At 39.9% G+C, this 13,273-nt stretch overlaps 1 protein-coding gene across 4 annotated transcripts in view; it reads right to left on the minus strand.

The window, feature by feature from the left end:
* The window catches only part of CIB2 (calcium and integrin binding family member 2), a 42,981-nt gene that overhangs the window by 19,033 nt on the left and 10,675 nt on the right, over nucleotides 1-13,273 (minus strand). For all 4 annotated transcript variants that reach the window (XM_030457024.1, XM_030457023.1, XM_030457025.1 and 1 more), the window contains one exon: nucleotides 7,298-7,332. Coding sequence is in view for 1 of the 4 variants with exons in the window: in XM_008503492.2 (XP_008501714.1) it covers nucleotides 7,298-7,332 (35 nt within the window). In the remaining 3 variants the exon portion in view is untranslated. The remainder of the gene's footprint in view (nucleotides 1-7,297; nucleotides 7,333-13,273) is intronic.

The raw sequence follows: 13,273 nt of genomic DNA on the forward strand, positions 1-13,273 counted from the left end.
AAACACACTGATGTTCCTAAAGATTTAGAAGCCAAATATCAATAAATTATAAAAACTTTCTCTGTCAGGCATTTCTTTTCTCAGTACCTCTTTGGTCGTGGCTATTATGTGTCACCAAGAACACAGAAATGCAATGTGGAAACATGTTTTGTCTGGGTCTTATGAAAGGAAGGTCTTGACTCTGTGCATCAATACATTGTGCCATACAGGAAATGAAATACCCCCTGCTCCAAGCATATTCCAGCAGCTTGCACAGCTCACCCTGACATTTCATAAATACTCTGTAATTCAAGATGCAACAGCCATTCCCTCTCCAGGAACTGAATTCTCTGCTGTAAACAGCAGCTCCAAAGATCCCCTTAAATACAACGGGAAAAACAGCTTAAAAGCACTTAAGGCACTTCAAACCTTTCAAAAGAAATATCCATCTCCAGATTTAGTTGTTTGGTTTTTGTTGTTTTTTTTTTTTAAAGCTAGAATACTGAAATGGTGTTCTAGTCTTTAATAAAACAAAATATTCATTATAGGAATGGACTGAGCATTGTGGGCAACATGTCAAAACACTGGCAATGCACTGCTGGCAATGCCAGCTTTCTGGAACTGCCAAGATTTTTTTTCCCTACTTTCTCTAGTATGAAACTTTCCTGTCTTTGCTCTGTCTCCTCCAGCAGCACTATGAATACAGACACTGAGCTGGGCATCTTAAAGGAATTCTCTGTAACAGCTTTCAGAAGACACAGAAGGGAACAGAACAAGTGAGATGTGTTTCATAGCTTACTAAGCTTGCCATCTTAATCTAAAAACCAAGGCATGGAATTGCTCAGAATTTTTAATAAACAGCTCTGAACAAATCTCTTGTTTGTAAGAACAAAAATAAATAGCTGAATCAGTTTCTACTGGGAACAAACAGAAATCTAAAAATGACAGAAAAGTATCTAGTACTGAAATGCAACCATATTGCAAGAGGAAATAAATGCCTGCTAATGGTAACAAAAGAAATAACCACAACAGGATGGTTTTGAAGTTACTTTAGTATTCCTCCAATAGAGACTGAATGTGAAGAAAACAAAAATACTTACTAGGGGTACATAAAGAAGCATTTCACTGTCCCCATGGTGACTCACAGTGATCTGGTACTCAGTGCTATTTTGGTAGGAATACCAAAACTTCTTAATGATGCTCACCAAATGAAGTGAGAATTTCTGAAACAATATCTCCAGAGCAAGCAATATTATTTTAACATAAGATATACTCCTGCAGGGCACCTGGCAGGTTGCAATGTGGCATCCTAGATGCCATTATTTGTTGGGAAGCAACAATCTTATTTCAATGAGGGACCTTAGAGGGGCAGAGATCCCAGAGGGCAGAGCCCCAACTCCTACCACTTGCAAACTGACATCCCTTGTTCAGGACAGAGGTTTGGTCTCTGCACAATCCACAGTGTCAGTAAAAAGTAAACCCATCGTTTCTTGATGACAGAATTTACCACTTTGTCCACAGAAGTGAACACCACCTGAAATTAATCCCAGCTGTCCAGTAGCTGACAGAAGGATATAATTTTTCTTACCTGTCAGGTTAAAGGCACTGCAAGAAGTTAGGTTTTGTATTAGATGTTACAACTGCCTCTCTCATCACACAGATACCACCTAATCTGTGTCTTCTGGTATAGAAAGAAATAAAAGCAATCTTACTTTTCTGTGGACAAAGCAGCTACAGTTTGTCTACCTGATGGCACCATGGTAAGTACAGCTATCCAGGACTGATGCACTCCCTCTTTTACTTCAGGCATGGGAGGTTTAGCTAAAAGCAATGTCAAAGGAAACAATAAAATCACATTCCTGTAGTTTGCTGCCCCAGGTAACGATGGAACAGATTCCTCTCTCCTTTCAGCAAGGAGTTAAAGCCAGAAGCATTGAATTGAACACTACACCTGCTGTGAGAACTCAGTTTTTAGAGTCAAAGAGGGAAATACTTAGTTTTTCAGAAATCTGCTAAAATAATAGTATGTGCTCAGTGGATCCATTTGCAGTTAAGTGTTCTTCATCACTGCAGATGAGCAGAAAGGGATTGCCAGGCACTAGGAACCAGCCAGCCTTCCAGCAAACTACCTCAAGCTCAGCAGAATTCTCCTAAACCTGGCTGGAAGGCAGATGATGGCCACAGAAATCTGCAAGTCATTAACAGCAGATCTGAGGGCAGCTCTGATGTCCTTTTCTCCTCCCACCAAGTCTCCCATTAATTCACCAAACTGCTCAAAGATCTGTAGGCATAAGAGCTTTCCACCTGAGTGGATTTCACACTAAAGCATCCAAATGAGCCTGTAGGAAGTGGCTGTGACCCAGTTCCTGCAAACGAAATTGCAGCAATAAAACAGCCTTTCCCAAGCTTTTATCTGCAAGGATCCTGCCCCTCTATTTGTGATAGCTGGATGACATGGCATGGTTACCTAATCTCACAGTGAAAAAGGCTGCAAAATTTCTCTAACTTGGGTTCCAAAGCCAACATTCAGAAGGTTACACAAGCTCCATGGTCCTTTATAATAAAACAAAGAGAAAAAAAACCACAATCAAACAAACAACAAGAGACTAGAGTAACACATTTTCCCTCTAACAGTTCTTCATGTTGCAAAGTTCTTCGGGGACATTATGCTCTGTTTTACAACTAACTGGATTGCCAGTCTCTCAAACAACCAGATTTCATAGAAAACAGGTTGAAAAAAATAACAGAGGTGCCTCAGCCTCTTAGAGGATTCTGAGAAATCCACAGCACAATGAAATGCAGTCCCAGCAACACTTCCATTTACTCAAGCAATCCACATTACACTGGGCAAGTTCTTTTATTTTGGCAAGGAAACTGAATGCATTGCTGGATCATTACTCGAGAGCACAATGTAAAGATGAGTATATGCAAGGGATATTCACACCTATATTCCTCCTGCCTTGAAGCAATACATCACTACCTGGCTTTGTGATGCCACTTCCATACTTGGGCCAAATCCTCTGAGCAATGCTGTGCATCAGGCTCAGTAAGCAGCTCCCACATGCTGCTCACCAATTGGCAAAGCACAGATTGCTGACTGTTCTGACCCAACTCTCAATAAACAGAAAAGAAACAAACCTCTGCAGTAAAGGCTCTAATATTTCTCCTGTTCTTACAGAAGAGGGTGGCACTTAGGGTGAGCTGAGCACATTGGGGCCAGCTGTGACCTAGAGAGGAAAGGATTTTGCCCTTGGACTCGGCGTGCCCCTCAGGAAGAAACACATCCTAAAATAACCTAAAGCTGCTTGAGCTATCTTCCCCAGCCACAGAAACATTGCTGCCTTGCCAGGGGAGCAACGTAAGGTTTTGCAGTGCTGTCTGAACATACAGATTTGGAAAGGTTGCCATTACCCTATGCAGATCATTATGTACATCCAGAAGTCCAAGACCTGCCACAAGCCCTAAATGTCTTTGCACAAGTGACTACAGATCCTACAGTGATAGTGGCTTCAGAACATTCTAGATGCATCTGGAAGCATTTTCCCATCCCTGGATGTTGCCAGGATGCCTTCCTTTGCATGGAGGAAAATGCTGGCACTGTTTACTATTTTCTTTCCTCCCAGAGGTGAGTGGGAGAAAACGTGGTGACAAATGCAATGATAAATTTCATTTCCCAATGATGCCCGTGTCCCCACAGATTTTGGTACATTTTTGGCATTATTCTGCTTATGCTAACTTTCATTCTACTTCTGAGTATTTTATGTGGTAAAAAAGGGGAGTTAGAGCCTAACCCCATTTCTCAAGTTTGTCCCCACTGCTCCCTGTCTGCCACTTGTCCCCAGTGGTTTTGTCCTCCTGGCACTGCCCAGGTCCCAGCTCTCTCAGCCATCCCTCACCTGAGATTCCCCAGCTCCAGCTCAGCAGCTTTTTGCTCAGCAGCTCCATATCTGTGCCCTGCCCAGGCAGGGGGGGTTGGAACTCAATGCTCTTTGAGGTCCCTTCCAATCCAAAACATTCTATGATTCTCTGATCTCTGGGCAGCCCAGAACTGGACCCAGTACCACAGTGGTCCAGTGGGGTTCCATTCAGACCAAAACAGCTGCAACCTGACTAAAATAAAGGAAAGCTTTATGGTATGGGAAATGCAGGAATTGCCTAGAAGCTTCTTTTTTTTTCCTCCATCCATAGAGGCTACAGAAGCATTGTTAACAAAAACAGAAACATAATTAATTACTAACATGATCAACAGCATCCTCAGGATATAAGTTCTTGCTGTATGGAGTTTCTTGCACAAAATTTAGAAAGATTCCCAAAGGTTGTGTTCTCCCAAACTTGATTCTCTTGGCATGTTTTTGCCCCAAAGCTGACATAGGGGAATTCACCCTTTCTGCAGACAAACCCCAAGCTTTTTGAACATCAGGATGTGCTGCTCAAAGAGGAGCCCTGGTGTAACCCCTCTCTCCATCTGCACAGCAACTTGGGATGTATCTCCAGCAGTTTGCTGTGTTTGCTCCCTTTTAAGGAAGGTTTTCCAGACACTTGGAGGAAACCACTGCATTTCCCCCCAGCTTAACTCCCAGGCAGGTTTCACATTTAAAATCCAGCATACAGATGGATTGGGTAGAAGGGCTCCTCTGCACCTTCCACCCATCAGAATCATGCCAAGAAACAGACACAGAAGAGAATGCAACAGAATTACTAACTTTAAAAGGTTCTAAGGTTTGCTGGATGTTCAGCTGGTGCCCAGCTTGGTAATTTAGTGCCATATTCCCCTAGGTTGAGTCAGGCTGAAGCTATACAACTTTTAATTTACAGATTTTGTGCTTTCTGGCAAGGACAGACATGCAGGAACACCTGTGTTTGAATGCTTGGGTATTTGCCAAACTGAACTCCTCTACAGGGAGAAACAGAAACAGATGGGCTGGCTGGCAGATAAACACTATTCCTGGAGTAAAAGCTTGTCTGCTAGAAAATCAGATTTACAAAACCAAGGAAGAGAAATACTGCCTTATAAGAGACCACTCAACCATTTTTTCCCATGTGCCTTTGCTATGAATAAAGTGTTTTTCCAACCTTTCTTCATATGTCATTATTCTCTCTTATTCTTGTTTCTCTCCACTGGACATTTTCCAGTCCAACAAATCTTTTCTGAATGGTGATGCCCAAAACTGGACAGTCTATTCCCACTGAGCCCCCAGCAATACTGACTGGAATGGAATTCACCCATTTTATATACAACACTGAGGTCAATGCACCCTGGAACTGTATTTCCCTTTTTTTTTTTTTTTTGCAAGAGCATTGGGAGGTTTTGTGAGGGTTATTTTTGTCTGTTAAAATTACACTCACTTCTTAAATCAACTAACCCCTTCCCCATTATTTCTTTGTTGTTGTTGTTAGGCTGCATTCTGCAATTGCAATATTTTATCAGTTCTTGGTACTGGACTGCATGGTTTTCCTGTTGCTCATTTTAGGCCCAATAATTTCTAATATATTGAACACTGCTGGAAAAGTTCATCTTGATCTTCACAATGTCTCCAGCTCTCTTCACCTCAATGTTTCTTACCATTCTTAGAAATAACACAAATAGGAAACTATATAAAATGTTATCAAAACAAAGTTATATTGCATTTGTTTCTTACCACTTATCCACAAGAGCAGCTCCTCAAAGGGGGAAATGTGATTTTAACAAATACTCAGTGGCTGCCTTTGAGCACATATTATGTTTAGGCACTTAGGAACTGTCCACCAGTCTCTTACAGCATCTTTCCAGACTCCAGGACTATATTTTAGATAATGTTTTGAGTCACTAATAATATAAACGTGTCTACACCACCTAACATTCTTTAAGATTTTCTTGAATTCACCCATGAGTGAATTCTCTTAGTTGTGTTAATCACTTACCAAAATTAACCATCTTTAATAAAGACTTGAAAGTGTAATTAGGACACTAAATATGCAGGAAGACAGCTGGACTTGATCTTAGAGGTCTTTTCCAAGCTTAATGATTCAGTGATTCTATTTCCTGGTAATTTGCAAGTTATCCACACCCAGATTATGAGGAGAATGGTGTCTTCAACTCTTTTGGTTGCAGCCTATATTTGTGTTGATTTAAGTTGATGCTGCTACCAAAGTCTTACACACTAAGGTCAGACTAAGCCCCTCTAACACTTTACTGGTACTGAAATGCTGTGTCTTGCTATCCTATCCTTTCCTCAGCTCTTGTGCCAGCTTTAGCACTCATCCGATCCCTCTGAGAGCTGAGTCAGCTCATTAAGCCATTGGAAAATGCACTTATTGTTGTTCAGGTTTTTGATGGGCTGCTTTTCCTGTAGGGACAGATAAAACCACTTAGCCCATTTCACCTAATTGCAGACTCATGCTGGTTTACATCAGGAGAAATCGATCTAAGTCAGAGCTGCCATACTCATCCCTTCATCCCCACCAACACAGCCCCTGCCCCTTCCCTCTTGTCCTTGCTAACAGTCATGCAAATGGATGGTGAGCCAGCCAGGGTGACTAACTCCAGCCAAAACCCCCCAAAAAATCCTTTTTTTTTTTTTTTTTTAGGGTTATTCCCTACTAGATTTTCTCACCACACTTTGTAGCTACAGGAGAAACCCAGTTCAACCTAAGCAGAGCTGAGTCTGCACTGCCTTCATATCACATCTGAGAGCATTAGACCACAAATTTATTCTCACTCTCTAATGGGGCAAAAATCCTCCAGATAAACAACAAGTGTATTAGCAGGGCAGGATCTACATCACACTGCTACAGATCATTCAGCTGAATGGTTTGAGGATCAAAGGGCTGGTTCCAGGGCAAGAAATAAGCATATAAACAGGCAGAAAATACTTCAGTTTGGCTCAGTCCAGCACTGCCTAAAACACTCAAGTCCTTTCCGTAGCAAACAGCAATCCCAATATCTTTCTGACTTTCTGGAGGGAAAATCTGTACAGAAATATTCTCAGCACTCTACAGCTTACGTTCCACCAGCTTTCCCCACATAACTCCTTACCAAAAACCTGTGCTGACTGAAGGATGTGTCCTCACTTGTACAATTGAGAAGAAAAGCACCAAATTCCTTTCATAAAAAGCAGTGGCACTCAGCTGTTCAATGGCTTATCCCTAGAAAAGCCAATGACACTGATACTAACCTAATCACTGTGTGCTCCCTTATACACATTTTTAAGTGTATCTTAAATCCAGTCCCAGAGTCATTCATTCTTGCACAGAACCTGCTGTGGTTTCATCACAAGTCAGAATGATTTAGTCCCTTCTAGATGAATCAGAAAGGAAAAATTTAACACAATTTACCTACCGAAGAATTTCTTTCCGGGTGAAGAAGGTGCAATCCTGTTAAAAAAAAAACAAACATAAAATGTGTTATTGTACTACAGAAATACTGAAAACAACTGTAAAAAAATATTTTTCAAGCTTGTGGAAGGAAATTCAGATCTGGCAGAAAAAACATTAAAGATGCCATTTGTAAAAACAGGAGAGAAGCCATCAGTGTAGCAGCTGCTTTTGATTCAGAAAGCAATTCCTTCTACAAAATACCTGAAGTAGCCTAAGGTGAGGGCTATCAGTAAAAAAAATAAATTGTTAATGGGAAAAAAAACCAGCTAGCCAAAATATTTCTCCATTTCACCATTCTCTAGTGCAATTACCAGAAACAAAATTAAAGCAACAAAGATGTAGGCCCAAAACATTCAATAAACAGATCTAGAAAGATATAAATAATAAAGAGATGAAGAAAATTAACTTGGCATATTCCCCTATTAGAGACAAGTTATTTACCAATAAAATTCAGGTACTTATTTATTAGTTATTAACTATTTTTGACAACAAAAAAGAGTTTTTGCCAATATGGCTAAAAGAGGCTAAAAGAGCAGCCCCTGCTCCAACAAGCAGGCAAACTACTGGGTTTTACCTTGGGTATCAGAGAATGTGAAACAACTTTCTAGAATGCAAAGCAGAGCTGGCTGAATTTGCTAGAATTCACACTTCACAAACAAACCATTCAGTGAAACAGTTTGCATTTCACACAGCTCTACCTTAGTCACAAAAAAATTTATGATTTCAGGTGCTCCAAGGAACCATAATAACCAGATCCACCCTGTTAACAGAAAATGCCCAAACCTCCACTACCTTTTAAATATGTATTTTGGGCAAATTTTGCCCTGCATCCAAAACCAGGAACACTGGTGCCAACCAAATACTGGAAAATCAGTTTAGAACATAGTTTCAGGTCACAAACTCAGAGAACATACATCTTGTCTTGGAGCTGGTGGCTGATGAAGTTCCCTATACAGGGAATGACAACCAAGCCATAAAATTCACCTGATTATCTGCCTCTCTCACAGACCCAGGGGATGTGGCAAGGTATTTACTTAGGAATTCAGCTCTTAGTAGTTTTCCTCCTTCAATGAAAACATATTTAAAATAGATCATATTTTAAAATCAGCTAGTGACAAGATAACACCAGGAGAATTGGTAAAGCACATTTAAGAGTAGATACAAATACTCTGAGTCCCCCAGGCCTGCTCTTCAGTTAACCCATGAAAAAGCACTTCTTTCCTAAATTGAGAATTACTCTGGCCAGATTGCCTGCTTCTCCTTCCAAGGAGAGGGAAAAGCAAATGCTCACAGCTGGCTGAAGCAGGCAGACAGTTTCTCAGATATCCAGGTCTGCTATCAGTCCTGCACAGTATCAATTATTGAGTTTGCTTGATCTCCTCCAGATAAAGTGGCTGGAGGAGCAGCTCTTCCCATGGAGGAGTCCTCTGCAGCAGAATAGTGTTACAAGGCACAAAAGGAAGCACCTTGTGAGCTGCTGACACTTATGTCACATTGTCTGGAACTGCACAAAGTGAAATAGGAGCCAGCTGGTTAAGCCTTCATTAATTCCAGCACATTCAACACTTGTGGTGAAATTGTCACTTAAGGATGCTTCATTTACTAATGAAAGGCTGCTGCAACCTCACAAATAATTGTAATGCCCTCAGCAGCAATCATCCCTAATGAGAGAGGTTTGAGGAAACAGCAGGCACTGCTGCTTAACTGGAAACCCAGCAGGTAACTGATACACAGATGGAGAGAAAGATGAACAAGAAGAGTTACCCTTTACCTTCCAGCAATCAGGCAAAAATGCCCCAGAAAGACACATTAAGAAAGCAGATCAAATCTTCTTTGCTGAGGGTTCATGTAATTTTATTTTTTTAATTCAGACTCATGTCTTTGATAAACACTACTGTCTGTCTTTTTTTAGAATCTTAACAAAATTTTTGCTAATATAACCTAAAAGCCACTGGTATCAAAAACCTTTTTAACAAAAGCAGTGGCAAGTTATCAGCCTGAGCACTCTTACTGCCTCCAGTGTTCCAGCATGCCTGCCAGCTGAATGGAACTGGGTCAGGGAGAAGGGGTGTGAAAAAACTGTCCAGTGGTTTCACAGACCACTTGCAGGGATCAGGGGCAGAGCACCACAAATTAATCATGGCCTGGCCCATGCTTTTGATCTACAGCAAGATCAGAGGCAGCAATCAAATGCTTTCCCAGGAAGAAGCCTCTTCAGTCTCAGGTGGCCAAGGTAAAAGCCATGGCTCCCAGCTCCCTCTGAAAGAGAAGTCCAGTCACCTCTTTTGCTTCTCAGCTGTTTATTTCTGCCTCTTCCTACACTGATAAGTACTGTAACTGCACCAGAGAACCCAGAAAGAAGGAACAAATCTGTTTGAAAACTAACCTAGCAAAAAATTTAATTGTTTCCAGCTTGGATAATTTCCTTTCAGTGGCACAGAACGTAGCATCAGTAGTCTGGGTAGAAGAGATGAAGCTTAAACTGCTGATGGCAGGAAAAAGGTGCAGGACTGTCTATATATATGTTTTTTTTCTTAAAGCACAGCCCTGAGTTGGGTTAAAGTCATGATGGAAAAGGGGTGTGAATAACATAATTACATTTGATAGTGACTATGACTCCAGCAATTCAATTCAAATTTAATTAAAGACTTTTGGCCTAAGAAACACAGAGGTGAATCATCCAATTTCCTTCTGGCTCCTTCATTCATACAGAAAAGATACAAGGATGGACAACAAATAGTAAACTAATATGTTAAATTAACTCCTTCACCAGGAAAGGTGAAGTGGATCCTGGGAAACATTTGTCATTTATGCCCATGATGTCATTCATCTTCCTCCAAGACAGAGATCTCATGAAACACATCTTCCGTGAGAGAAACTCCATTTGAGTTTATTATGAGCTTAAAACCCAAATGTTTATTCTCTCTGAATATTAAAACTACTGGGAGCCCTACAAGAACAGCACAAACTAAGCATTGAACAAATGTCACCAGAGTTTTCATAATTCTTACCAATTCAGGATTTCTGGCAGCAACTTATCCTGAGAATTATTGCTTTTATGCCATGGCCTGAAAGCAAGTCCTGACAGAAGACCCCATGTGGGTTTTTGGTTAGTTTGAATAACCCCAGCCCCTGAAAAAATAGACACTCCTTTTCCAGTCTGTCCTTGTGCCTTAATAACCAAGTTAATCAGCAGTTTAACATGAAGAATCACTGTTGGTTTTCTGGAGCTAAGACATCACTTAAATCTGCAGTTATCCATTTAACTTCCTTATGAGTAGCAAAGGGACTAAAATAAAGCAAACAGAAAACTTCCCATTTATTTCAATGAGATCAGAAGCTTGTATAATGGGACTTTGTTCTCAAATCGGCCATTTAGGTGGCTTAACTGGTTCTTAAAACATTTTTCAGAGAAAAGAGCCAGACAGCTGGGGTACCTGGGTCCTCTGGGTTGGTAGAGTGACTTTCTGCAAGTCAGTCAAGACTGCTTATAAAGTAAGGTTAATGGCTTCTGCTCTTAACATTTACCTGATAGAAGAGCAGAATGTCCAGGCTGTCAGAGTTTCATTCTTTGATGCCCTGTGTCAGGTTTAGGATAAAACAGGAACAGACTGAAACATGGGGTCTGTGACCTGTTCCACTGCTCTGAGAGACTCTGCTGCCAACTCGTAGAGCAGCTCTGCTTTCTGTTCAGTTTACAAGGATTTGACCAAGAAATAGGAATAGAGATAACTACCCAGAGAATGCTGATACTTAATTTTAAGTGTAGGTGCACAGCATAACATGAGGCATGGCTCCAGAACAAACCACATGTAATTTGTTCTGTATTTGTTCAATAGCAGAGTCTATCAATGCAGTTTCTGAATGGCAGCAGAGCCCACTGAATGGAAGATTATCACTGATCTCTTTCAGGAGCAAGAATCATTGTGCATAAAGCCCAGCTTTCAAATAAAATTAAATTCACACAGATAAACAAAACACTTCTTTATAGAAGAAAAACTGGAGAAAGGGACAACAGAAGGAAAGAACAGCAGTGCTCAGGTACACAAAATTGCCATGAAATAATATGTCTTAAACCCACTAAATGCATTATTTCTTCTCTGAAACAACACACACATAAATCTGACTGTTACAGGTGCAGTTTCAGAGTGGTTGGTTCACTCTGATCCTGCAACAGCTGCACTGGCAAGTTTCACAAATAAGGAAATAATATAAAGCAGACTTAGCAATACAGAATAACTTCAAACTAGAAAAAACAGCCTCAAAAAAACCCCACAAATAAAGGAAACCAGTGATTAACAGGAATTTTGACACTATCCTCAAGACAGGCCAGATTCGTGGCACTGTCTTACTGAGCAGCTTTTAATAAATCAGAATTACTGAACACTGCAACGTTTTAAATACTAACCACTCAAAGACATCTTTCCAGATGTTTCATTTTTAAAATCACAGATTATGTCTTTGTACTGTGCCAAGAACACACAACGTGTGTAAGAACATTTAATCAAAACACCATAAAACAATCCTCCTATGAAGTAATCAAAAATCTAAATTAAAAGGTGCTAGGTAGAAGCAAATGAATTTGCATCCAAGAATTAAGTCTATTCTGGTAACATTTTACAAATGCAATACTTTTATTCTAGTTGCCATACAACTAGGAATGGTACAGAATTTGTGTGAGACTAAACCAGCAAATTATTTATGTATTTGCTTCACTGCAAAGATATAAACAGTTACTGGAAGTCAGTAAGGCTAACACCAGCCTTTAAGTTGCAGAGCTGTGCAAGCACTTTAATGAATCCAGATTTAAACAGCACAAAAAAAAACCCTGTCAGAGTTAATATCTATATTAATAATAGCACTGGCATATGGAATTTATCTTTAAAAAATGCTGGTTGCATCAAAATGTCACCAGCAATTTTAACATGCAGCCTATCTTTATTTGTAACTATATATATATATATATATACACACATATATTTCTTTGTTTTAGAACTACAGCCAGAACAACAAAAACACCGAGTTTGAGGAGAAATAACCTGCAGCTCCATGAATCAGTTTATATATTTATATTGCAACATGGGAGTAAAACCAGCAATTAGCCAGGACTGAGGAAAAAGCTAACAGCAAATCTAATTTTGCTCAGTCTGTATATGCACCAAACTGTAATGTGAAGCCAGCAGCTGCCTAAAGCATCATTTCTACAAAATCCTGGTCCATTATTATGGTACTTAAATTTGTACACTAATAGCAGTGCTGCACCAAACTGAAATACACCTGAGTGCCAGGATATACTTTCTGTATTTCTGCAAAGCCTTCTTTTTCACCAGTGATCCTAATTAAGTGAAGCACAGCTTTTTACATCAAAAGATAGCTTGATGACCCAGTTTCACTTTTAGAAAGAGCATTTCTTGACAGATTATAATGTAACTTGCTTCACCTGGTTTTGTATAACTCATGACACACAGTTGAATCACACTCTAACTAGAATTTTACTAAAAATCAAGAAGTTTAATCTGTAATAGACAAATGCTTGTGTAAAAGAAGCAACTAATTATTTTATAGTAGAATATTTTGCTGTGATATTGCCTAGAAGACAGCTGGGCTAAACACCACTTTGTTTTGAGGCTACATGAGAGAGTAAATATATAGAGCATATAATCTTATTAATGAAGAAATGCAAAAAGAAATGGGCTTTTAAGAACAAGAGCAATAGCTGATTAAAAATATTTCTGCTCTATACTAAGTTCTGTGTACTAAGAAAATATTAAAACCAAATTCAGACCACTTCTCAGGTAACCCCAGAAAAAAAAAAAAAAAGGTAGTGAGATTAATTGAAAAGTGGAGTAGATTGCCCATACCCCAAGCCCAGCTCCTACCTATCTGCTGCTCAGTTGTTTCTCAGTGAGTGTAGAAAGCACTGAGGCCAATCTACAGC

Source organism: Calypte anna, chromosome 10 (genome assembly GCF_003957555.1).
Source record: "Calypte anna isolate BGI_N300 chromosome 10, bCalAnn1_v1.p, whole genome shotgun sequence".
Taxonomy (NCBI): domain Eukaryota; kingdom Metazoa; phylum Chordata; class Aves; order Apodiformes; family Trochilidae; genus Calypte; species Calypte anna.